Source organism: Zonotrichia leucophrys, chromosome 20 (genome assembly GCF_028769735.1).
Source record: "Zonotrichia leucophrys gambelii isolate GWCS_2022_RI chromosome 20, RI_Zleu_2.0, whole genome shotgun sequence".
NCBI lineage: Eukaryota > Metazoa > Chordata > Aves > Passeriformes > Passerellidae > Zonotrichia > Zonotrichia leucophrys.
This window is the reverse complement of record NC_088189.1, coordinates 6,646,703-6,672,861: the sequence shown is the minus strand read 5'-3', so window position 1 is coordinate 6,672,861 and position 26,159 is coordinate 6,646,703. Positions and strand designations below refer to the sequence as shown.

General features: G+C 48.7%; 2 protein-coding genes across 2 annotated transcripts in view; one reads left to right on the top strand and one right to left on the bottom strand.

Moving 5' to 3' along the window:
* Positions 1–15,676, top strand: part of DNAJC5 (DnaJ heat shock protein family (Hsp40) member C5) — a 30,745-nt gene extending 15,069 nt beyond the window's left edge. The window contains exons 3-6 of the mRNA XM_064729608.1: positions 4,371–4,507; positions 6,725–6,938; positions 7,976–8,147; positions 8,849–15,676. Coding sequence (XP_064585678.1) covers positions 4,401–4,507; positions 6,725–6,938; positions 7,976–8,147; positions 8,849–8,952 — 597 coding nt within the window. The 5' untranslated portion in view covers positions 4,371–4,400 and the 3' untranslated portion in view covers positions 8,953–15,676. The remainder of the gene's footprint in view (positions 1–4,370; positions 4,508–6,724; positions 6,939–7,975; positions 8,148–8,848) is intronic.
* Positions 15,677–17,279: 1,603 nt separating this feature from the next.
* Positions 17,280–18,357, bottom strand: LOC135456034 (corticoliberin-like). Its single transcript, XM_064729609.1, has 2 exons — positions 18,311–18,357; positions 17,280–17,884 (listed from the first exon to the last, which is right to left on the bottom strand). The coding sequence occupies exon 2, from the start codon at positions 17,858–17,860 to the stop codon at positions 17,468–17,470; it is 393 nt and encodes a 130-aa protein (XP_064585679.1). The 5' UTR covers positions 17,861–17,884; positions 18,311–18,357; the 3' UTR covers positions 17,280–17,467.
* Positions 18,358–26,159: the final 7,802 nt, after the last annotated feature.

Sequence of the window (26,159 nt, the reverse complement as noted above, 5' to 3'; positions counted from 1 at the left end):
AGTATTAACTAATTTTCTGCACTGGAAGTCTTTGCAAAGCTGGAATCTTAGCTTTACCAACATTTTATTTTACCACTTAGCAGCAATGCTTTGTGGAATCCAAATCTATGCTAAAATACTTGAGTGCTTCCTAAAGTTGTGTAATAAAATATCAACTAGACATTATTTTTATAAGAGCTGGCAAAACATCATTTCCAAGCTGGACTCTTTAATCATCTTATAATATGCTCTTAAAACTGTAATTGTAGAGGGCTTGACAGCATTCCTGATAGTTTGTGTTACAGACATGTGCAGGGTTGGGCTGAGCTGGGACAGCAGCAATTCTTCCTGTCCAGCACTTGCCTGAGTCTGTCTGTCATTCCTTCTGGTTCTTGTCTTCCCTTTTGGGGATTCCTCTGTTCTCTGTGTTACTGGGGATTTTTTGGAAGACTGGGAGGATGTTATGTGCTGGTTTTAACCAAACTCTTTTGCAAACAATACCCATTAAGGTTAATAACCTCCCATTGTCCTGTGTCCAGTGGGTATCATTCACTGTGTCAGCAGGAGGTGGATTTTCTCCTTCACAGAGGGATTTCACTTTCTAGAGCAGCTGTTTCCAGCCAGGCTCCCCACACTGTGTGCAGACAGTTCACTGTAATGCAGTTTTTACCTGTGTACAGGTCTGGATGTTGGCACATCCATTCATGGAGTGATTTCATTATTTTATTTAATTTTTAGGAACTTAAACTGAGGAGTATACAGGCATGGAGAAAATTAGAATTCTGGAGATTGTGCTCCAGCTGGAGATCTTTAAAGCTAACCTTGTTTGGTGTCCTGTGCCCCTTTTGATTTTGCTCAGTGCAGCTGAACAGCCACAGCTCCTTCCTGGAGCAGCCTTTCCTCCAGCAAGGAAATTCAGGGGACAGCAGTGCCTGTGTCACTCACACAGGGGGAGATGGGGAAAGGGAGAGTTGAGGTTACAGTTTCCAGAGGTTTGTTCTGGAATAAATACTCAGTGCTTCAGTCTGGAGGGAGATGAGAAGAGCTCAGAGGCTGATGACACCCCCATACTGTGGCTGTTGTCCATGGAATGAGCCTTCCATCCCTTTATTTCAAGGTAGCCCTCCCTAAATCCAGCAGAGGTGGTTCAGTGTTGTCCCAGGCACTGCTGTCTGTGTGAGCAGGGTCAGTACCTCCACCCTCCATTCTGCCTCACAGCCCAGCATGTTTTCCTGCAAAAATGTGTCCCCCTCACTGCCAGCTTCCACTGAAATCCTTTGCAGCATCCTGCAGTGGATCAGATGGAGTTTAATTCCTCCTTCCCTGCTTCTGGCCACCAGATCTGCTGTCACCCTTTTCAGTGCAGGCATTATTTGGGATGTTCTGTGAGTATTTAATTCCCTAAACTGGCAGAGAACTATTGATTTTTTTCCCTTAGCTGTAATAACTCTTTGCCATTTTAATGAGTTAAATACAACTTCCAAAAGGGTCAGCAGACATTGCAGAAACTAAGGTATCACCAGTTTCATGAAACTTGATGGGTTCTTTTGGGAAGCTGAAAAGCAAATTAGTGTTTCTAAGGTTAAATTTTCCAAAGAGCTATTTAGAACATTAGGGCTGACTTCCATAAATAACCTGCCAGGTTTAATCTGAGTATTTTCAGTGAGGTGGTGCTGAATGCAGCTGCCTGTTGTGGTAGAGCTGACTGGGGTAGGATATTGTGGTGCTCAGATGGTTAAACACTCTGCTGGTTAATCCAGGAGATTACCTTTCTCCAGAGCCTTCCCAGAGAAACCTCTTCAGGGCATCCTGCTTGGATAGAAAAGGGAGCAGATGGTTTGTTGCTGCTGAACACAACAGTTTTTAAAAATGCAGGGCAGCTTTCAGGATTGTGAATTAGAGCCACATGTGAAAACAGCAGAAATGATACCTGAGTTTAGGAAAATTGGAACTTTAATAACTTGCACCTTTACTGTCTGTCTTATATTTAAAAAGCCAAAGGTTGCATTCCTAGTGATAATACTCCTCTGTTCCCTTCAGTAAAAAGCTTCCCAGATGAATTCCCATCCCTGCCTTGTCCTCCACTCTCCTGCCAAGGCCAATGTGTCCATTTCATACCAGTTTGGAGAAATAACTGTTAACATCCCATTAGACCAAGCTGTGGATCCCCAGCACTGTTCAGATGGAAGCAATTAAGGATGCAGCAGTGTGGAATTGTATCCCTGTGCCTGCAGACTGACTGCCTGGGTCAAACTGAATTCATTTTTATTAAACAAATTGGCCCTAATTGAGCAGTGCAGATTTTGTTAAGCAGAACATGGTGTATGGCTGTGATCTGCAGCATCTGTCACCAAGGCCACACTGGATTGATGTTACAGGAAGCTTGTTATGCTTAAATAGAGCTGCAGCTTATAGCAAAAATGTCCATAATGCCCTGGAAGCTCCTGTTTGAAGCAGTGCCTTCTCCAGAAGGGCTAAATCAACCTGTAAAATTCCAATCAGGGTGCTTTTTTTTCCCCTCCTGACTTCTCAGGTCCCTGTCCCAGAGCAGTGGTGACAGACCCTCCTTGGCAGGAGCTGCTGGCAGGGACTGTGTGCTGGAGCTGCAGGGAGGGTCTGGGAGGTGGGAGGAGGTGCTGATGGGCACGGGGCAGGAGGAGCTGAGCAGGGAGCAGGGGAAGGCTGCTGTGATTAGGTAGATTAGCAGAGACACGTCAGGATCATCAGTGTTTGACCTCAGCTCCGGGCCAGAGGGGGCTGGGAGCTGCCTGTGGGAAAGGCTGGCCCTGAGGGTTTCTCTCCTGAAATATGGTTTTCCTTTCCCTGAATCACATTATGCCCCAATAAGTGAGTTGTTTGTGTTATGTCTTGCAGCACTCAGTAATTTTCTTCCCATACAGAAAGCTTTTGGTACTGAACAGTGTTCTTGAAAAGAAAATACTTCTTCTCCCTACCCACACATTCACCTTCCAGATTTGGGGTGTAGGTTGAATTTTTAGCCAGAGAGTTAGAGCTTAGACAAATAATTATTAATAGTAATCATTTATAGCATCCTATAGGAAGCTTTAAATTAAACTGGGTAGAATTGCCAAAGGCTTCTTGAAGGAGATTAGATGAGAGTTTGGTTGGGCCAGTGTATTCCAGTTAAAACAACTGGGCCTGCTGAGCAGTGTTAAATGGGTGTAAAGTCAGAATCAACAGCAGGCTCTGAGCTGAACAAGACAGCTGGTGGTGATGTGTCTGTCCACATCCTTGTCACTTGGTCCCCCTTGTGTGGGTGTGACAATTCCCATGTGCTGGGAGGAGCAGAGGTGTGGTCACAGCTCCTCCCAGGCAGTGCAGGGGGTCAGGGCTGACGGTGTTGCTTTCAGCCAGCCTTGTGAAAGCTGAGGTTATTAATTTGTTATATAAGACATAGGGTTAAATTAGAAAAGTCTGCTGCTTTAAATATCTTTTTCAAAGGCTGCATAATCTGGTGTGGGCTAATTGTAATGACATAATCCAAAAATAGCCAATAGTCTTTTCTTGGATGCTCATCCTGGCTGCAGTTCTGCAGCTCAAGAACAGCAAAGCTGATCTCCTCAGGGTGGGAGAGGGCAGAACCAGATCTGCTCCTGGCATGGCACAGGGGACACCTCTGGGGTCTGTCACATTTGGATCTGGAGCAGGAGGTTAATCCACGTTCAAGTAACATGGTTTTAATTAGAATGCATGTTAAATGTTGGATCCACAACTTTAAATTGTGAGACAGGGGATCTCCTCTCTGGGCAGACATTCCCTCTTTCCTTGTGGAATGCACAGCCTTGGTCACACTGGATTTGTCTAAGAATTCTGTTTGACCTGGTGCTGGTGATAAGATGGGAGACTGGGATTTGGGAATTATGGGGAAGGTTGGTTTTTTGGGGTTTTTTAATGTAATTTCTGAAATAGAAAATACAAATAAAGTCAGTTACTCCCATGCTAGTGTGGTGCAAAAAGGCAGCCTCAACAGTAGCTTCTCTGTTGCCATGTGGTTTTTATAGGCATTATCACAAATAAGTTATCTTAATATTAAGACTAAGAAAGGAGTTTAATTGACTTGAGAGGTGTGTTATGTGGGATATAGCTATAGCTGCACCTCAGCTCTTAATCTGGGATTTTTGGAAAGAAGAGTTGAGTCTATACAGCGGGGATTCAGGGTGGCTGCTGTTGTGCCAACAATGTCACAGTTGTTTTCACTGATAATTCACCACATTTTAGAACTTTTTACCTTCCACGCGTGTAAAGAACCTTTTCAAAGCACATTTTATAAAAGCTGAATCTTGACATGTAGACTCTGTTTTTGAGAGTTTGCTTAAAGAGGTCTGATTTTTCCTTGGTTTAAGCATTTCTTAATCTTTCTATTTTTGCAGGGGCCGGTTCTCTCCTCAGGTTAGCTCAAGATGGCAGACCAGAGGCAACGCTCGCTCTCTACCTCTGGGGAGTCCTTGTACCACGTGCTGGGGCTGGACAAAAATGCCACTTCAGATGATATCAAAAAGTCTTACAGGTAAAGCTTTGAGTGTTACACCTGTCCCAGTAGCACAAATGGCTTTAATTTAGTGTTCAGCAAATTTATGTAGGAGCCTCAGTTGGTTTATTTAGACCTTTTGCAAGAAAGATATGTGGGAAATATAGGTGATAACGTGGTTGCTTCTTGCAAAACAGGGTGTGAAAACATGCCTAGGCTTTAAATTTTTCCATCTTCTGTCTAGTAAGTTAAATTCTAAAATGCACAGTGTCATTCTGAAAGGTCCTTGCCTAAGTTTGAGCAGAATTTTAAGACTGTGATCAGAGTTAAACTTATCCTGTTGTGTAGCCTTGTATCTGTCTTAGGGTACCACAGATGTGCAGAACTGCCCTGCTGTCCATCATTTCCACTTCTGGCACAGAGAGATGGAGATTAAAAATACAAATAAGGATGAAAACAGAGCATGAATGATTACTTTTTCCTGGAATTCTCTTTAAAAGTTCTTATTTTTTGTGGAGATATTAGTTTTAAAATATTATTTTTTTTCTGTGTCCCTTTCCTTAAGAGTTGGACACATGAAATGGCTTCATACTTACCAAATAACAACTACAAAAAAGGAGTCTTGTAACATCTTCCTTTCCCATAAATCTGCTTAAAGGCAATTGCTGCTGTGCCCAGTGGCAATGTGTTTGGTTTACACTAGGGGTCAGCATCATCTTTCCATGAGGATACTCATTGTCAAAATGGTTTTCCTTTAGTCTCTAACTTTTACCGAGGTTTTTCCCTTCCAAAGTTACATGATGGCAACTACATGGTGAAGTCTAGGAATAAGCCAGGTCCACAGATTCTCAAAAATTAACTTTATCTTCCTAAAAGCTTTAAGTGGAGATTTGAATAGGTTATCTTCGAGCAACTGGAAAATAATTTTACTTTCCTGGGGAAAATACTGTGAGTTTTTCCTTTGGAGGAACAACCCCACAAGATCCTGGGGTGAAATGTAGCTGCTTCACACTTCCCTGAGCCTTCAGCTCATCTTATTTCCTCTGCTGCTCCTTTATCATGTTCAGTCTGAACATCCTTTGCTGGCCTGGGGCTGTGTGGTTTGTGTACGTGTAGGAAATAGGAAATAAAAATATTTAATTATTGCAGCCTGACTAAGCCCTTTCCAGGTTTATAAAACTTGCTGTGATTATTTCAGCCCTCAGTGAGGCTGGGGCACAAGTGGCAGCTGTGGACATGATTTACTGGAGCAGCATCAGGCACTGTGGAGTGTCCCAAGGGCACACTCAGGCTGGTTTCTAAATGCTGTGAGATACTTGCAGGCACATCCAAGTGCTTGCACACATCTTTGTTTTATGTTTGTCTAAACATTTCCCCACTGCAAAGCTGACATGTAATTGTCTGCAGACTCCTCCTGTCTTTCTCAGATACGTGACTTTGTGGTCATTTTCTGTAGGAGGACAAGTACCTTTTGTGGTGCAGGAGAGCTGCCAGCATGTGGCTCCGTGTCATTTTTCTACTTGGGAGCACGTATTTTCCCTTCCTAAGGAGGTGTTTAGTCAGTTATTTCTACTGGTGTCTGTAAATAGCCTGGGCCATGTGAGAACTAGCACATTTATCAATGCTTTATCTGATTTTTTTATTATTTGTAAGAGATCTGGCCTGATTAGGGGAGCTACATTGTGATTTCCTGATGTCTCGAAACTCAGAAGTGTTTTCTATTCTAGCAAAGCTTGAACTGAAAAGTACTTTGTTCCTGCACAGGAATTGGTGAATTAACCACAAGTGATCGTGTGTTCTATTTTTGTATTCAGACACTGCAGAAGCAGCAGTTCAGACACTTTTCAAGCAGCTGTAGCAACTTGCTTTTATTTACTCTTTGGTGCTATACCTTAGACTTGTGGTGTGTCTTTCCTGTAGCAGGAGCAAAACTTACTGATGGAAATTGCTGGAGCTGAGGATAAAAAAAAACCCCAAACCTATTTTTATTCAATGTCTCTTATTTTCTTCCATTGGATTTCTGAGGGTCAAATCCAACAGTCTGAAGTCAGTCCTGTGAACTAAGCTAGACACTGCTGTAGCCTTTTATTATCATCTGAGGAAGAATCATCAGGGAAGTTGAATCACAGATGAAGGAAAACAGTTGCAACTTAAAAGTCTCCCTTGAGTGGCAGGCTACGGAATTAGAAAAAAAAAAACAAATCAAAAAAACAGGAACCCAAACCCCAGGTTTCATTCTCTTTTTTCTTTCTGCAGGAAACTGGCATTGAAATATCATCCTGATAAAAACCCTGATAATCCAGAGGCAGCAGAAAAATTTAAAGAGATCAATAATGCCCACGCAATATTGACGGATGCCACAAAGCGGAACATTTACGATAAGTATGGGTCTCTGGGGCTCTATGTAGCAGAGCAGTTTGGTGAAGAAAATGTGAACACATACTTCGTGCTGTCCAGCTGGTGGGCAAAGGTAAATAAAAGGGCACAGGAGTTATTCTGGATTGGTATTGGAAACTCTTAGAGAGCTCCAGTTGATAACTGTTCTTGGTTTTACCTTTGAAAATTGATGAGTTTATGACACTGGGTTAATTAACCTTCTCTTACTGTGTTGTGATCTTGAGTTCAGGAGTATTTTTCTAGGAGCTTCTAGTGAGACAGGTCTAATAAGCAAGACCTGGGTTACTAATTGAAGTTTGAACTCTTCTAATGGATTTAGAAGAGATAAGAATTTGGGGTGTATTCTCTGGTAATATCTGGTCAATATTTTTGCAGAGTGAGTCCTGACTTAACTTTGGCTTACAGAAAATCTCTTTGCATTTCATTGCATGGGTCCATTTTTTTATTTTTTGCCATCATTGCCTCCATCTCTTGATCCCCTAAGGAAGACACTAATTATATCACCATGCTGGTTTGCTATCTGTAAAATTATTTTTTCAAACAATTGCACAGTGACCTATAGGAAGAATTTAATTTAGCCCATTGTCACTGTGATAAGCACCTGGCAGGCCTGGCTAGTATGGAGCTGCCGTGCTCACATGCTGGGAGCATCAATCCTCAGCCATGCCCACAGCCTTGGGCTGCTCCAGGTCCCTGCTGCAGGTACATCATGGCCTGTGCATCAGCTGGTACAGCTCAGTCATTTCCAGGGTTATTTATGTGAGTTACAGCCTGTCCTAAACCCCTGAATTTTAGTACAGATGTGCTTATTAGACCTGTACCTTCTTCCAGATGCAGCAAAATAGTCCACTTAACTTAAATGGTAGAAATTACTGAAGCAAACCAGGCTGGCAGTATTCACCTCAGTGTAAAATGTGGACAACCATAGCCACTTTTGCACATAATTTGAAGTATTTCTCAGTGATAAAGTACAAAGCTGTAGCTACTAAGTTCTGTCTCTGGACTGCTGTGGTTTTGCTCTCCGATTCTGTATCCAAGTCTCACAAACTCTGTGGTCATGGCACAGTAGACACAGGTTATGACTATTTCTGTGTTTTCTGTCCTCTGCAGGCCTTGTTTGTGTTCTGTGGGCTCATCACAGGCTGCTACTGCTGCTGCTGTCTGTGCTGCTGCTGTAATTGTTGCTGTGGGAAGTGTAAACCGAAACCTCCCGAAGGCGAAGAGCAGGAATTCTACGTCTCTCCAGAGGACTTGGAGGCACAGTTGCAGTCAGATGAAAGGGGTAGGTGAAAATGCTGTGAGCTCTCTAGGATGAACATCAGTCCCTGCTGGAGTGCTCAGTGAGCTGGTTGAGGAAAAATCACATCCTGGGTTGTGGATGATGAGCAGGGAATGTTTATGCCACGAGTTACATGGGTGGTGCTGATACCAGAGATAAAGTTGCTAAAAACACCTGGAGGGTCTTCACTGAAACTAGCTGGGATCAGCTTCAGAGCATCACTGTGTTCCTTCCACATCCTGGGGTAACACATGGACCAGCCATGTGGGATTGCAGCACAGGGCTCTTGTACCCAAAGGTTGGGGTGTCAAGGCAGCTTTCATTGTGTCAGGTGTAGAGGAAGTGGCACTGCTACCCTTGTAGCTCTAATACTGTTTGTGAAGCTATTTCTGCAGGATTGAACCAATAATTTAAAATATTGTAGAGCCTTGTGTATGCTCTGATGACAATTTTTAATGGGCACTGCTGGAATGGTGGGTGAGGATCAGCAGCTTTTACAGGAAAAAGGAAATGGTAATAAACGTTCCACATGTAGAGTTGAGGTGAACACTGTTGTGTGCACACTGAAAATCAGGGAATTAATTAATGCTGCTAAAGGAGTGTAAAATGGTGTTATCAGAGGGTTGTAGGGAGATGTGCTTACCAAAACGTGCAGTGCTGTGTTTGTTCCTTGGTGTGCTAAGCCTTTTGTCTTCACTTTTCAGAGGCCTCAGACGCACCTATTGTGATACAGCCAGCATCAGCCACAGAGACAACCCAGCTCACAGCTGACTCTCACCCCAGCTACCACACTGATGGATTTAATTAAGTTAAGGAAACACTGTCATTAGAATGGATAAAAAAAAAAAATACATGGCCAACTCAACACTAGAATCATGAACATTAGAAGTAGAGAATGGGGAGGGGGAATAATTCTGCCACAGTAAGAGGGCAGCTTTCCAACCTGCCGAAAATATTTTGTAATCCCTTCAGCCTTTTGTCACCTTTCAGTGTCGTATCTCGACGATACGTGAAGTGCTGTAGCATGCAGTATTTAAAGCAGTTTAGCTACGGTCTTATTTGTTTCCTTTCTTTTGGTTTTTGTTTTTTTTTTTTTTCTCCTGTTTTGTTTTGTTTTTTGTTTTTTTTTATAGCATGTATGGAGTTATGTTAAATGTCTGTGGTGTAATGTATTGAGTTGTCACAATATCAGTGCGGTGGAGACATTCTGCATTTTAAGCAGCAGTACTGGCCTAAAAATGAGTTTTAAAAAGTGTCACAGAAGCCACTGTTCTTCTGTACAGCTGAGCTGTCGAAGACCTTTAGAAGTTGAGGATTTTCATTTGAGTGCAACAAACCAATTCTTTCATTCCTCCTTCTATTCCTGCATTATTATCTAAGCAAGTTTACAAAGCCAAGAACCAAAAAAAATGCCAGTCCTGCAGAGCTAGAGTCCTCTCTAATGCTGGTTTTCAGCTTAAATAAATCTACCTTGAAAAATAAAAAGGGAGAGTTGCCAATCTTTGAACAGCAAATTGAACAGCTCGTTGTGTATGAGGCGATCTCCAGTGACAATGGAACCAAAACCAACTGGGAATGGGCTCCTGTGGTGGTGGCAGTGGGATTTTAACTCCAAGCACAATTCTGTTTTGATTTGAGTTCAGTTGTTTTCCTGTAATGCTAAAGACCAAATAGTGCAGCTTTGTTTCTGAATGCATGAGAATCTTAAAGTGAAACTGGTTAACTGGCTCTCACTGAGCAAATGGTAAAATGCAGACAGTAGGCAACAGCAGGAATGTTTGAAAACAATTGGTGTTTAAAAATTTGTTCTAATAATTTGAGACTTTAATAGGCAAATGGAGTATTACATATCTTTTTTAAAAGCTTTTATAATACACTAACCCTTTAATTTAATGAACATCTTTGTGGAGTACTTAAATGGGTTTTAAAGAACAAACCACCATTCTTTGTGTTTATATTGTATAATTTGCACATTGTCTTGCATTTAGATTTGTTTACACCATTGTTTCTCTTTTCTTTGGAACAACTATGTGGAAACCACTGAAAGGTTTCCTGTACTATTTTGAAACCAAATCAAGTCCGAATTCTGTTCTAGAAACTGTGGTTTACTGAGGTTTAACTGTTAAAAAGGCATTTTAGGCAGCTGCTGAATTACTGGTGTATATTGTTGTCAATAGTCCTGCTTTAGGTGATCCAGAGTCAAATCTAGAACAGCTCCAGAGAACCCACACTTGGCACTGTCAGTGGGTAATTACGGCCCCGTTAATTTTAATCATTATGGTTTTATGTCACAATGCCTCTACTGTCTCTTGTACCCCTGATGTGTTTCCCCTCTTTCTGTGGAGGGGCTGTTGGCACCTTCCCCCCGTGTCTGCTGCTCCCTCACCAGCTCCAGGTGGGGCTTTGAAGCAGGGTAAAGATCCACTGGTCTGCACAAAGGCTGCCAGGAAAGGGCAGGGACCCAGAGAACTATTCTGAATATATTTTCCTGCTGTCTTTGCATGAGCAATGGGAAATCTGCCATGAAACCATGTTAAACGTGCTGGGTAGGAGAACATGTTCTCCCCAAGGTCTCAGTGCTCAGTGAGGAGTGTTTGCACACCCAGACTTTGCTGTGGCTGTTGGTACAAGCACATATTTGCCTGCATGGGAGCTTGCTGCAGATCAGCATGATTTTAGTATCATATCCAGCCCCCAGAATTCCCCAAAAAATCTGTTCCTTTTAATTAATGGCTCAATTTCAGCAGCACACTCCTTAAGTCATTTCTTCTTTGCCCATAGTCCTTACAGACCTGAAATGTGGTGGTTTAGTGCAAGATACTTTTATCTTTTCCTGACTTGGATGGCCTTGAGGACATTTGTGTATGATTTGGCTTGAGGTCCTTATTTAGTTAATGTCTTTCTTTGACCCCTTGAACAAAAAGCCATTTTTAGGCTTAAACCCAATATAATTTTGTCTGTCCCTGTAGATTTTACCTGAAACCTGTTCTTGGTGTAAAATTGCACTCTGGAATATGGTGGGGCATGTGCAGGCTTTGTCCTCTCCACATTCACTGGTTAAAATTGCCTGTATCTGCAAATTGTGTTCTTAGTAAAAAAAAAAATGGTATTGAGGCTTTTTGGCTTTGTAAATGAGTGTGGCTCATCAGAGCAAGTCAGTGAATGAGGGAGGGGCTCTTCCCTGGGAGCTGTTCCATTCCCTGTCCCTGTGTTCATCTCAGTGGATAATATTGAGATGGTTGTTGGGTGTTGCTCTGCTGCAGAGCAGCTCTGCCCCCAGTGCTGGGGGCTGGTTGTCACTGTTCATTTGGAATAATGCTCTTATTTCTTACCCTCTCTGGGCTGTTCCCAGAGAAGTAGAGAGGCTGGTGGGAAGTTGTGGCTCCAGGGAGGTGTGTGGCACACCTGGAGTCACTCTGCAGGCTCCTGACAAGGGAACTGAAGTGTGGCAGCACATGAGGACCAGAGGCAGAACAGTTATCTGTGGGGAAAGATGACATCCAGGATAAGTTTGCAGTTTTAGATCTTTGCTTAGCAAGGGATGAGTTTGGAGAGAGACTGCTTTCCTGTTGGTTCTGTCTGTGGGTGGTGTGTGAACAGGAAATTACTCTGTTACATGCCAGAGTGATGTTAGATGCTCCAAGGGAAACCGTTCTGAGATCTCACAGGGAATGATGGAAAAACATAATTCTAGAGGAATACTCATGTTTTTAGAAGCTCTTTCAAGCTTGCCCATGTTAGTGCTTAATCTCTGAGTTTGGGATCGTTGTGTATTAGTGAAGTTCTTCTTGAACTATGTAAGGAAGTGATTGAAACATTCCTTCTTTGAAGCCAAAACCGTGTCATGGCACATAAGGACATTAATGCCCACTTTTCCCCTCTTGGAGGGAAGGTGCAAGAGTACCCTGGGCTCTAACACGAGTTGCACTTCATAGTGGCCAAGTAGAATCCTAGTAAATGCAAAGTTGGGAATAATGGTTTAAATCTGGCAGAGAAGCTCAGACAGGAATTCTGAGCTTGGGCAAGTGGAGTTGCAGCGTCCCAGTGCTGCAGCCTGACCTGCTTAGTGCAGAATGTTTCCCTCCAAAATCAAACCTGACCACTGTCCATCTCAGTCCAGTGTTTTGCCAGAATTAAAGCTTGAGCTTGGATTTTATTTATTTATTTGTTTCTTTAAAGTTGTATCATTTGTACAAGTTGCCTGAGTCCTCCATTCCAGTTGTTTGGCCGCCTCCATCCAGCTCCTCCAACCTCTCCAGCACTGATTTCCTTAGCACTTGCAGCTAAGGGTGAATCCCAGCTGGAGAGTTTGGTGTTCAGGACACTGATTTATCCCTGTGTTGCATGGAGAGCCATTCCTAGCTTAGGTGAGGAGGGAAAGCTGCTGCTGAGAGCGCTCAGGTGCCAGCTGTCCCTCCTGGCACATGGAGCTGCTGGAAAAGGAGGTGCTGGATCTGTCCTGCCCATCCTCCCTAGGGATGGGAACATCCCAAACGCACTGTACTGAAGGGGCATTGCACCCCTTAAATGCCAGTCTCATTTTGTTAGTGATATTTGTAGGAAATTCTTAAATATTTATCTGTATATAAATTTATGTAAGACCTCAGTGGCATCCCATAGGGTGTCAGTTTTTGCTGGTCCCATGCAGTGATGTTTTAGAGCCATGTTCCCTTTTTAGTCTTTTTAGATTTGTAGTCTTTTAAAACTGCTTTAGATATTAGCACTCCTAGTGTTCTTAAAGTGGGATCCTCTTGGAGGTTTGGAGGGGCAGAGCAGAGGAGGAGGGCTTGGGCATGGCACAGAAACACCCAGTCCTGAGGCAGGGCTGTGGTCGGGGGAGTGCAGCTCTCCAAACCCTTCCTGTCAGCCTGTAAACACCTCACACAGGTGTAACCAGGGCAGGAGCCTGGCAGAAAAACTATTCCTGTCCCATCTGTGAGGCAGTTTAGTGGTGTGGGAGGGACACCTGTGCACTCTGAGGGGCTGTTCCAGAGCATTTGTACCACGCACGCTCCTTGAGGGAGGCACCTGCTTCTCTCAGCTACTTTGTGCCCTTCCTCTGGTGCCCCTTGATCTTTTTGCCAAGTTCTGGATAACATAGGAAATTTATGCTGCAGGTTTTTTTGTACCCAGTGCACCTGTATCTTGGCATCATGTTGAACAGGTCACTCTGGCAGGGTGGTCTGGGCAGTTTGCAGTCCCCACCTCGTGTCAGTAATTCCGAATGGTGTTTAAATGCATTAATCTTGGAGCACTGAACCCCCAGTTATAGTTTATAGTGTCAGGTCGATATAAACTTCACATGCTTCAGCATCTGGTGCTGCTTCTCTGTATTCTAGTGGAGATCATCTAGTTTGTAGTGTCTCATTGCACCAACAGCTGCTTAAAATCTCTCGAAAGAATCGTAGCCAGTAGCTCACCAGGTGGCAGGAAATTTGTCAGTGTTCAGCTCCCACAAGATCCATGGTCCCCTCCACGAGCTGCCTTTGGAGGCTTTCTGGGACTGTCTGGGACTCAGCAAGACTGCAATTCCTGTGTTCTTCCAAGAAGACACTTCCTTTACGAGGAGAAGCCGCGGGAGGGAAGCTGGCTGTCTGATGTTTGCACAAGCCAAATGCCAGAAATCTGGAAGATGAACTTTCATTATGCCAATGTTACATGCACAGTTCATTTTGGTGTTAAAAGGATAGATGCTGGGAATTTCTGGTGGTTATATATATATATATGTATGTATATGTATAGAGGAAGCTCTTATATAAACTGGCTGTTCATTCCCGAGTGCCGTTGTCTTCTCTGCTCCCTCTCCCAGCCCTGTGGGTGTTCTCTTGCAGTCTGTGAGCGGTTGCTTGTCAAACCATTCCAAAAATTTAACAATCTACTTGAATTCCATGAGCTGCCCCTTGTCCCAGCTCCTCTAGATGGAACAGAGCTCTGCCTGCTCCAGCTTTCCTTAGGAGGAGAGAAGAGAGAGCTGGCAGAGGGCACAGAGGCAGCTCTGGAGTGACTGGAATTTGTGCAGCTGGCACGTGGGGTGTTTAGATGTGGTTAATGTGCTCATCACTGAAGCTGTGATAGAACACATGGATTTGGGGTTTTTCCCTAGTTTTCACCACATTGGACTCCCCAGAATGGGGCTGGGTGAGCTCACAGAGCAAGGTCCACCCCGTGCTGAGGGCGTGGGCTGCAGCATCACGTGTGTGTATGTATGTATATATGCACATATGTATATATTTATACAACAGGTGTGCACCTTGGGTTTTTCTTTGGTGGTAAAAAACGTGAGATTTGGCTCCAAGTAGTGCTCTGAACTCAGCCAGACAGGGGGAAGGTGTGAGTTTTGTGTGGCCACAAATTTGTGCTTCTCTGCTCTCAGCTGCAGGAAAACCCAAACCCGACCTGTGGGGTTGAGGGACTGGTGAGGACATGGTGAAGGAGCCTGTTGTATAAATAAATGGGTCCTAGGAGCAGGAGAAGATGCTTCTCCTGCTCCCCACACCCTGCTCGGGGAGTTCCCACATGAGCAGCATGGGGTTTGCACGGCCAGGTGCTGTCCCTCCTCTTGCAGGTGGGTTCCATAAGGACTTGGAGTTACTGAAATTCCTACACCTGAGGCTGGCAGTGATCCATGTGAAGGCACAATGGTTGTGGCTGATGCACGTGTGAGTCCCACCATGTCCCCTCTAGCTATGCTGGATAGAGTCACCACCGCCCTCCTCCTCCTCAGGCTGTTCCTGCCAGGGGCTGTTCCTGACACGCAGCACACCAGGGGTTCCTTCATGGCAGAAATGGGGAAATATTTGGGAGATTTTTACTGCTGGCACCTCTGAAGTTCTGTTTGTGACCATCACAGCTGATGAACTGCAAGTTTGCCAATTCCAAGCGTGCTATTTCCATGCTGGATGCTGAGCTGATGGCTGTCATTCCTTCCTCCCTCTCATCCCACCGTTGCTGCCTTGCTGGGGCAGGGTGTGGATGGGTCGGTTGGTGTCACTGCTGACATCCCAGGCAGTTTATGTTCATTTTGCATGTGAGCAAGGCCCTGAACTGTGTAATTCCTCGTGGGGTTTGGTTTCCTGGCCCCTTTATGGAGCCAGAGGGAGCTGAGGATGCCAGGAGAGACTCGCCTGCATTTGCACTGCACTTCAACTCGGGCAGGGGTGGGGGATAGAGGGAGCCCATCTTTAAAAAAAGAAAAAAAATAGTTAAAAAAAACCCCAAACCAAACCCACCACAATCGAAGTATAAATGCATCTGAGAAGCAATTATAATATAGACATATATCTATTTTGTTATGTTACTAAAGGACCATACTTTGAGTTGTCTGTAAGTAGACGTGGCTGTCTGAACTTCGTGGATTGTAACACTCGATACTACTGAGCTCCTGTACATACCCGCGGCGACGGCAGAAGGAATTATTTTCTGTTTTAGCATGGTAATTTGTGTCTTGTATGTCCGAATATAAACTAAAATAAAGATTGCTAAGTTATCGGAAACCACTGTTGTAAAATAAATGTTTTCAATGCAGAAATGCCCATCCGGTTTTTCTTTCTTTATTTGCACAGGAGGGAGGGGCGGTGGGGCTGGCTTGGGATGTGGGAGAGGTCACCCATCCCTGGGATGGGCACTGGGTGCAGGGTATCTGGGGCAGGAGCTGTAGCCACTCCCCTGTATCCCTCCTGCACCCACCGTGGGGTCTGGGCTGCTTTTGAGCCTGAAAGTCCAAAGATCTTCATGTGATGCTGGACCCTGGCAGGTATTTGGGGTGCAAATGCAGGTTAGAGTTATTGGTGGGGTGGGAATTGTGTGCAGGGAGGAAACAGGATCTGTCTCTGCAGTAAAAATACCCTTTTCTGGAGAAACTCAGGTTATTGACACTGGGTTTGCTCCTGCTGTTGCTGATGGAGAGAACAAAGATGAGTGAAAGGTGTACTGAAGGAGCTCCGAGACTGATCCAAGCCAAGGTGGGGACCAAGGCAGCACAAATCTGTCTTACTCCCAAGCCTGTGGTGACTGTGGGGCTGTCCCTGCTGCAGGTGCCACCAGCAGCTGTTCTGACCCCGGGATTGTTCATTTTGGAAAGGCGAGTTCCGCATTTGGTGGACACGAGCATAAAATTGGGTTTTAACTTGAGGTTGTCAGGTTGGACAGGGCTTTAAGCAGCCTGATCTAGAGGGAGTTGTCCCTGCCCATGGCCCATGTTGCCCTGGCAACACCAAAAGATGCTGGGACCGAGGAGCCCCTCCAGAGAGGCAGGAGTGGGGTTCAGGGTCAGGCCAGGTTAAGTTCAAAGCTGAGACCAAGCTGTTTAACTCGGGCACATGCTCCTCACCCCTTCCCTGCACTCCTGTCTTGGCAGAGTCTGATCTTTACCGTGATTTCTGTCCCAACCCCACGAGTCTGCTCCCTCACTGTCCCCTCTGTGATGTCCCCAGGGTGCCGGAGGTCCTGTCCAGCCCTGTGCCCACCTCAGTCAATCACCCAAGGCTGGGATGGCCGAGCTGGCCTGGGGGAAGGACACTGACCCCTTCCCTGCTCTGCAGAGTGCAGGGCCCTGGGACAATTTTCCTCCTTCCACCACAACTGTCAGTGCCTGGGAGCCTTCCCAAACCCAGCTCAGCCCCGTCAAGCCTGGCAGAGGACTGTGCCCAGTTTGGCGTGGGAATGGCTGCTCCGAGCTCAGGGCTGTGCTTGCAGGAGAGGGATTGAGCTGAGGGGGGCTCCATGCCCCAGAGAGGGCACAGCTTGGGGAGGGAAGGAGGGGGCTCTGGGTGGGGCTGCAATGCCCTTGCTGCCAATGTCTTACACAGATGCTCACCTTCCTCCAAGAACCGCCAAGCTCAGGTGCCACTAAACCTTGTCCCAAACCCCCAGCTGTGACAAAAAAAGGTGCAGACTTGCTATGAAGTTGGGAAGCAGCAGCTTTTGGAGCCATTCTCCAGGGACACTGTAGAAGCCCTGGCTGGGTCTCAGGGTGCAGCTTCCAGCCGGGGTTGCACTACCTGCAGCATTCAGAGCTCTTTATGGAGATGTTTTTTTCACCCAAGGAAGCATCTGGGATTGCTCTGATGTTTTTGGGTAGACCTGGTTCGGGTCCACAGGTTTATGACAGCAGGAAAGCATAAGCACAGCAGCAGGGCAGGTACGACTGTGACTTTAATGCACAACAGTGACACGCGGGACGCAGTGACAGCAACACTGCCAGGCAAGGTGGGGACTCGCGGGGCGCGGCTGCAGCCCACAGCATCCCCCCCGTTCTCCGCTCCGCCGTGGTGTCTTGTTACGGGGTCGGTCTCCTTCATTCCCCCACCTCCAGCGACCCTCCCTCATTTCCCTATACTCTGCAGCAAGAGCTTATTGCTGAGCGCCTTCTGGGCCAGTCTCTCCTCCCGGGACATTTCCAGGAACTCGCGCAGGAGGTGGAAGGTGAGATCCAGCGAGTTGGGTTTTCCGTCTCGCCTCTTGCCGGTTTGCAGCGCCCGCCGGGCTCGGGGGGCCGGGGCGAGCTCTGCCCCGTGGAACAGGCACAGTCTTTGGGGCAGAACATCGGTGCCGGGGACCGGGGCTCTCGGGGCTCCCATCCAGGGCTCCCAGGTGAGTTGGGGGGCCAGGGTCAGCCTGCGGGACGGAGCCCGGGGCCACTGCAGCGGGGAGCAGGTCTCCGAGGGCAGGAAGAGCAGGACGAGGACGGAGGCAGCCGAGATCATCCTGACCCGCATCGCAGCCACTCCGGGGCCAGAAGCCTGCAAGAGCAGCCCCCCCCACCCCGGACCCCCACATCCCCCCCGCTGCGGTCAGGGGTCATTCGAGGGGCTTCACCCCGCTGGGGACCCCCTCCCCAGGGATGAAATCCCCTGGGGATGAAACCCCCCCGGATGGTATCCCCACCCCCGCCGATGGGAATCCTACCCCCGTCTCTGGGACAGGACCCTTCTGGGGACGGGAACCCCCACCCGAGGACGCGACACCCTTTCCCCCGCGATGGGGCTCCCCCAAGCATGAGACCCCCTCGGCAGCCGGGACGGGACCCTCCAGGACCTGGGACCCCTCGAGAGGGGACACCCCCCTACCCCGGGACAGGACCGTCCTCCCCCCGGGACCAGAGGCCCCCAGGCTCGGGATCCCCCTCTTTGTGCCTGTGGCCGTCCCGGTCCCCGTGCGCGTCTCACCGCTCTCGGGCACTCCGCCGGCTCCGCGCCTCCCGCAGGACGCGCCGCTCCGGCCCCGCGCTTTATAGGGGCGGGGAGCCACGTGATGGGAGCGGGGCCGGGATCTGTCCGCGGTGCTGAACGGGGGGAGCGCGGGGGGACACGGCCGGGAGGGGACGGGCCGGGGGGGACAGGCTGGGGGGACATGGGAGGGGGAGAGTCTGGCTGGGGGGGTTCATGCGCATGTGGGTCCGGGGGGTACGTGGGGTGAGGAGGGGGAGTGCTTTGGGGGCTGTGGGGATGTGGGGTGTGCAGGGGTGTGCGTGCAAGCGGGTATAAATGTGTTCAGGGGCGTTTCTCGGTGTGTTGGAGAGGTGAGGGGGAGCTGGGGGTACGGCAGGGGTGTGAGGTGATTGTGAGTTCGTGAGTGTGCACGACAGACCCGCTGTGTGTGACCGGGTGCCTGCGGGTGCAGCAGGACCCGCCAGCCAAGCCCCCCACTCCCCCATTGCTCCGGGTGCTGTTCCCGGGCACCCCATGGAGCCCCCCGATTCTCTCGGGGCCAGGTGTGCCCATGGCAGAGGGGCACACCCGGCACACACCCGTGTGCGGGCTCGGCCATGAGCTCTGCAGCGTTTCCCGTCGCAGGGAAAGTTTTCCCGACGGCTCCTCCGGCAGCTGTTTGGTGAAGGCAGCCCCGGCTGCCTCCCGGCTCCTCCCAGGGATCCCTCCCTCTGCTGCGATCACACTGAGGAAAACTTCACTGCAGAAGCAAAATGCGCTTCTGGAACACAATTTGACATAAAGGCGTGTTCTTCTTCTGGCCTGATCCTAGCACAGGCACACACCTGGAGGTGCATCCTGGGATCCACAAGAGCCAGGCTAGGGATTCATTTGCCTTTCCCTGCTTCCTTGCTGGAGCCTCCATTGCCTGGCCCTCAGAGCTCAGCAATTGCTTCCTTCACCTTGCAGAAGCACTGTGGTCTCTAAAATGAAAATTCCCTCCTGAGGAAGAAACTTAAGAGAAGGGGGAAAAGCAAACCAGCCCGCATTAGGTAGAACTTGGATGAATGGCAAGAACCCCTCCCATCCTCCTCCACGGCAAGAGCCACATGGAAAACAAGGGCTCTGCAGAGCTCTGAGGGTCACAGGAAAGGGTTCAAGAGGTTTGTGGGGGTGGCAAGCCAGGGGGGCCCTCACCACCCCAGCTGCAGAATAACTCCCAGCAGCAGCAGAGCAAGCGCTGGGTGGGCAGGAAGGGGGAGCAGCTGCCTCCTGCTGGCTTTGTGAGCTTTTCACGTCCTTTTCTTCGCTGAATCATCGAGATCCTCTCTCATTTCCAGTGCTTCACCTGAGGCTGCTTTTCTCCCTGTGCCCCATGCCTGACCCCATACTGTCCCCTACCCTGATACCAGTGCTGGGCCTGGCCCTGCTGCACTGCCAGGAGCGCTGCCTGCAGCTCCCAGGGCATCCCCACTCCTGCTGGGGGCTCAGGACAAAGAGACCCCAAAATCCCATGGGAAGATGAAAGCAGCTCCAGCAGAGACTGGATCTCAGCCTCCCCTGTGCTGCCTGGCTGCTCATGGGGGCTCCCAGCATGGTTTTAAATCTTCTTGAAGCCGTGCTAGGACTTGGCGGGTCCAGGGGGTCCAGCTCAACAATTTTGGCTCCTTCCCTGCACATGGGGCTGGGCTGTCTCTGGAAAACTCCTCCTAGCACATCTGCAGGGGATGCTCTACAGAAACAGCGCTTGGAGGGGCCAGGGGCTGCGGTAGGGAGAGATGCAGCAGGAGGGGCTGTGCCCAGAGCATCACTCAGGGGGCTTTGGGGGCCGCCTTGTCTCAGAGGAGAGAGCCCGTGGCTCTGGGCAGGGATTTCCGCTCCTGCACCGCCACGGGCACGGCCAGGAGCAGGCGCAGAGAGAGGCAGCTCAGCTCACCCCCTGCCTCCGTGGCCTGCGCTGTGCCTGGTCATGTTTTACACCATTTACCTTAGGCTTAGTCATTTAATTGTAGGAAAGACAGTGATTCTGACAAGTGTATCTTGGACTTGTGTTTTATTTAGGAAGCTCAACTTGAACAATTAAAATTACCTTTTTTTTTTTTTTTTCCCTGCTCCCTTCATAAATTACTGACAAATCCAGCCCTGATGGGCCCTGTGCACTGCCTGGGGATTCATTATCGTCACTTTTAGGGCTGTCACTCCATCCCCCTCCAGTCAGGAATGTGAGGAGCGAAGTGTTAATGATGCTTTCAGGGATGCCAAAGTCACCCCTGGGCTGCGCTCGCTGCACACGGAGGCAGCGATCCGCGAGGGAGTCGGAGAGGTTCCTAATTAGGTGCTTTTGGTGCTCGGAGCCTCCTGTCACATGAGCGGCAGCTCACACGCGGCCGGGGCAGCTCCAGCACTGAGGTGTGGCCGAGCTTCCAGCAGCTTCTCCTGAGGGACAGCGGGATTTGCCATCCACTTTCCTCCCTTTGCTCCCTGGGGGCTCACACCCGCTTTGGTCCTTGCCCAGCCTCACAAACAGCCGTGCCAGGGCGCAGATGAAGCTCTGGTGTCTCCCTGCAGTGTTTCTCACTGTGCTGGGTGCAGGTGGCAGCCGTGGGGCTGGTGGGGGTCGGTGCTGCCCGTCCTGCTCTGGAGGAGGCATCTCATGGGCTGACGAACCTGAGATTGACCCTGATGTTTCACCATTCTCAGGTTAGACAGTCCTCGAGGTGCCCCTCGCTGGGGCAGCTGCCGGACCCCCTGCCTTGTGCCTTGTGCCTCACACCGTGTACTTGCCCAACCTCTGAAGAATTTGGAGGCAACAAAGAAGCAGCCCGTTGGCTCTGCTTTTATGGTGGGGTTGTCTGTGGGACCCACCCAAACATCCTCACATTGTCCTGCATGCTCCCAGGGAATCGAGGAATCACAGAACTATTTGGATTGGAAAAGCCCTCTGAGATCACCAAGCCCAACCATTCCCTCAGCATGGCCAGAACCATCACTAAATCATGTCCCCAAGTGCCACATCCACACTTTTAAATCCCTTCAGGGATGGTGACCCCACTAGTGCCCTGTGCAGCCTGCTCCAGTGCTGGGCAATTCTTGTGGTGAAGAAGTTTTCTCTAATATCCAATATAAACCCTTCCCAGGTGCAGTTTGAGGCTGTTTCCTCTCACCCTGTCACTTGTTACCTGGGAGAGGAGACCACCCCACCTGGCTACACCCTCCTTTCAGGGAGTTGAAGGAAAAAATGAATGTTAAAAGCTTATCAATCAAAATGAATGAACTTAGTACGAAACTGAAAGGAAAGCTTTTCCCACTGACAAGCTCCGTGCAAGAAGTGAGCGAGCTTGGGAAGCTGTCACAAAAATCACAGTGAAAGGAATCTGTAACCTGTTTTCAGCTCCTTTCTGGATTTCTTACTTTGGGTCCAAACATCCTCCCACTTCTGTGGTGGGGACTGAGCCAGATGCAGCTCTGAGTACTCCACACACAACCGAGAGTATTCAATAGAGGCACTCTGGATTTCCTTCAGAGAAAAGGAAGAAAAATCTTTCTGACAGGAGCAAGGGAATTGTAGAACCGCTACCCAGCTTTACCTTCTCTGATACCTCCACTGGAAATCTGAGCAGCTTTGGGGGATTTTAAGGTTGGTACTATGGCCTTGCAAAGATGAAAAAGGAGAGGTAAAAGACAATTAGAATTAGTTTTTTTCCAAACAAGGTGAAGTTTTAGTAAGTTTCATACAGAGAATAAAGTATGGCAGAATCCTCTCAACTGGCCCCAAGAAGAGTGGAAAATACTTCCAAAAATAGTCAGGAATCATTTGCAGAAGGAATAAAAAGAGGGTGCAGGTCAGTGCCTGCCTTACCTGTGAACGTAGGACCAGGTCCCCTGCACCGCTGGCAGCCCTGGCTCCTCTGGCCTGCTCTCCTCCCCCTGCCACCCCCATGCTCTCTTTTATAGCCTTTCTTGTCCCCTGGCTGAGCTGAGCTGGGCCACAGCGAGCTGCCGCGCTCTCTGCTGGCTTCCTGTTTGCTCATCGAGCGCCTGCGGTAAAATTTCCATTACACGCTGGACAGGCAGGGTGGCAGAGAGAAGTGAGGCAAGAAATGGAACCCCAGCACGTATCGATGTTTCAGTGGTTCTCTCAAATCTTTTGAAAATGAGAAAGTGCTGTTAGATGGAGGCAGAAGTGAAAAGGGGTGTCCTGGCTGTGTGGGAACAGAAGGCCGTCCTGCAGTCTCGGTCCAGCTGCTCTGGGTTCCCCCTCCTTGCCCCCAAGGGGATAGAGAAGTCCTGCTCCTCAGTTCAGCAAGAAGATCCTCCTTCCCACCCACCACCCCAAAAAAGTGTTTCCCAAATGCTGCCTCACTGAATGGAACCACAAGACAAAGCTCTGTCCTGCTCTGACCAGAGGTTGTGGGGCTGTCGCCATCCCCCTTCACTCTGTCTCAGCCAGCAGATGCTCCAGCGATTAATAACCCAGAGAGGAAAGATCGGGATGAGAGCAATTCATTTCAATCTTTCATTTATCCTTAGTGTGTGCAGAAGAACAATTTTGGCTGTAAAACAGAGGAGGGCAAAGGGAAAGGAGGAAAGCTGCCTGCCATGAAAATATGGAACCTGTCAAAGTATCCATGCCCATCTGGAACAGCGTGTCTTGGTCTGGAGTGGAAAGACCCCATGGTTGGAACGAGATGAGCTTTAAAGTCCCTTCCAGCTCCTTGTGGGAGTCTATAATTCAACAAACTGAAAATTCACTGCAATGGGCAGGGACACCTTCCACTATCCCAGGTTACTCCCAGCCACACCCAACCTGGCCGTGAACACTTCCAGTTATGGGGCAGCCACAGCTTCTCTGGGCAGCCTGTGCCAGGGCCTTGCCCCTGTGACAAGGAAGTATTTCTTCCCAATGTCCAATATAACCCTGCCCTCTGTCAGTTTGGAGCCATTCTCACTTGGTCCTGTCATCTCATGCCCTTGTTCAAAGGCACTGAGGTCAAATAAAGCTTTTTAAATATCTTTGATGTTTCTGGATGCCTCTGTGAGTGAGTTTAGCCAAGGATGACTCTAAGCAGCAGATGGCTTAGATAAGTTTGATTTAGGGTGCTGCTGAAAAAGTTTCCAGTGGCACCAGGCAGACACTTTCATGTGTGACCTGTCGGATATATCGGCTGATCACTGTGCACAACACTGCTCACTCAACAGCTTCAAAATGCCCCATTTTTTACCACTGTTTCGATATCGACTTCTGAAAACCGCCTCTGCTAACGGAGCAGGGTGTTTGAAGCCAGCCCTGACAAATCTCCTCGTTTATAATACATGGAAATTCAGCATTTTTTAGCAATCGGCCAAGATTGTGCCCTGCAGAGCCATGGGCTGGACATGCCAGCTCTTGAAGGTCTGGAGAGCTGTGACACACTGCTCACCCAGACCAGGTCTGGGAGGTGACCTTCACGGCACAGCCCACTCCTGCAATGAATTGCCAAGTTCTCAGATGAGTGCTGGGGCCAGCACACCGGTTTCAGCCCGCAAGATCTGTTTCTGTACAAATAAGAATCAAGCTGATAATGAGCTCAAAAGGAAATTGAATTTGTCTTCTGACCCATTGTTCCCCTGGTTACTTTCCAGCCCCGAGAAGCCCACAAGGGGGGCAGCCCCCAGCACTGGAGCCCCGCATGCCATTACCTCAGGCGAGGAGAGATTTCATCTGTTTCAGAGAAAAGCGAGCCCATCTGCTGCAGAAAGAGAAAACACAACCCGAAAGTCCTCGTCTCAGGTGTTCCTGCTCAAAATGACTGTGGTTGCTCTTTGATGGTCAAGCAGACATTGTTCTCCTTTTTTCTGTTGGCTTTTTTTTTTCCTGTTGGCTTTTTCTTTCTGTTGGCTTTTTTTTTTTTTTTTTAACCGCTCGGATCTATTTTTAGCCATGAGGGGATGGCGCTCAAGAGGCTCTGCCATGGGTCACCTCAGTGTGGGTTTGGGTCACTCTGGATGCCAGGCAGGAGGGGAAGCACAGCTGCTCCTGGTGGCCCTGCCATGGGCACTGGGACCGTGAAGATGGTGGGGGGCTGCAGGTGCTGCTGAGAGCAGGGGTCCCACACTGGGGGTTTGGGATTGTGATGATGGCAGGTGGATGAAATGGGGCTCCTGCCATGGGAGGTGGAACCCAGCGATAGCAGGATGCTGCAGCTGAGCCCACGGGCACCTCGTGATAGCAATAAATCTAATACTTTTTTTTTGTCTGATTTAATGAGACACCTGGAACTGTGGTTTGCAATGAGAAAAAAGGGGTTTTTTTTCTTTTTCAGTCCTTTTTTCCAGTGTCTCCATGTTATGGAGGAGGCATTAGGGAGTGTCGCCATGTGTCACACACTCCTGGCTGGGCTGTCCGACAGCAGGTAGGGGCTGGAGCAGCACCCATTCTAGTCAGAGTCTGTGCAGGGCTGGGCTCAGCCATGCTCAAAACTCCCCACTTTTGCCCTTTTTACAGCTTGAAACATGGCGTGACCCTGGTGGCGCGGTTTGCGCTGGTGCACAAACCTGCTGCATCCGCCACGCTGCCATGATAAAGCCTCATGGCCGGGGCTGCTCAGAAAGCCTTAGACCAATAGTTTGGCAAGAACAGAGTGGTTTTTGCTGTGTTCCACCACCCCAGCCTGTGGCCAGCGTGGCCTCAGAGCCTGTGGCTGGGGGGGCAGTGAGGCACAGGCAGAGGGGAGGGAGGGAGGGAGCCACCTGCCGCCCACACAGTGTTTCCGACGTGGTAGCTACCAACAGTTTGTCACAAACAAACCAAATTCTGTCTTGTAGCCCTGAATCTAAATTAGGTCTGATAGCGCTGGTGATGGCGGCGGGAGGGAGAGGAAGGTGGCGGGCTGACAGGGAGTGTGAGGGATCCAAGATGGCGGCATGGCGTGAGGGCAATGGTGGCAGCGGGGGCAGAACTCACCAGAAACAGCGTTTGAGGATGGATCGGCCATGGCTGCCTCAAGCAGGTGCAGTGTGGGAGCAGAGAGGATGGCTCCATGTATTCCAGTGGCAGGAGAAGCCCACAGGGCGGGAAGGGAGGTGATGGCTCCATGTTTGCCAGTGGCAGGAGCAGTTGCCCAGTGGGAGCTGGGATAGGCACAGGGCAGGTTTGCTGAAGCAAAATAATCAGAGAAGCACAGAATATGCTGAATTGACCCATCAGGATCATTGAGTGCAACTCCTGGCCATGCACAGGACAAAAAGTCCCACCATGTGGTCAAGAGCCTTATCCAAACCCTTCTCGAATTCAGACAGACTGGGTTGTGCAGATCTGAGCAAAACCATGGCTCTATTGGGGGAAGTGTAGATCTGAGGCAAAAGAAGGATCTACTAAAGAAAAATGGTGACTCCACTACTGCTCTGGGCTGTCTGTTGCAAAGTCTGGGCATCCTTTCAGTGAAGAAATTTTCTGTAATATGCATTCTAAACCTCCCCAGTACAATTGTTTCCTCCTGTCCTGTCACATGTTACCTGAAGGCAGACACCAACAATGCTGGGGGAGAGGACGTGCTTTGCCCCCCAGAGTAAGTGATACGTGGATATCCCATCCCTAGAAGCATTCAAGGCCAGTTTGGATGGGGCTGGGATCAACCTGGTCTAGTGAAGACGTCCCTGTCCATACCATGGACCCAGTGACCCACTGCTGCTGACCTGCTGCTCCAGCTGAAGCCCCCCCATGCCTGCCTGTCCTCTCGTGTTTGTGCTCATGAGCTCTCCTTCCACCCACACAGGGAACTATTTTTAGCAGACACTAATCAAGTGTCAGTGTTGGCTCTGAGTGTGGCTTTCAGTGGAGGGCTCCTTCTTTCACCAAGTGCTGGCAGGAACTGGGGTGTGTTTTCTT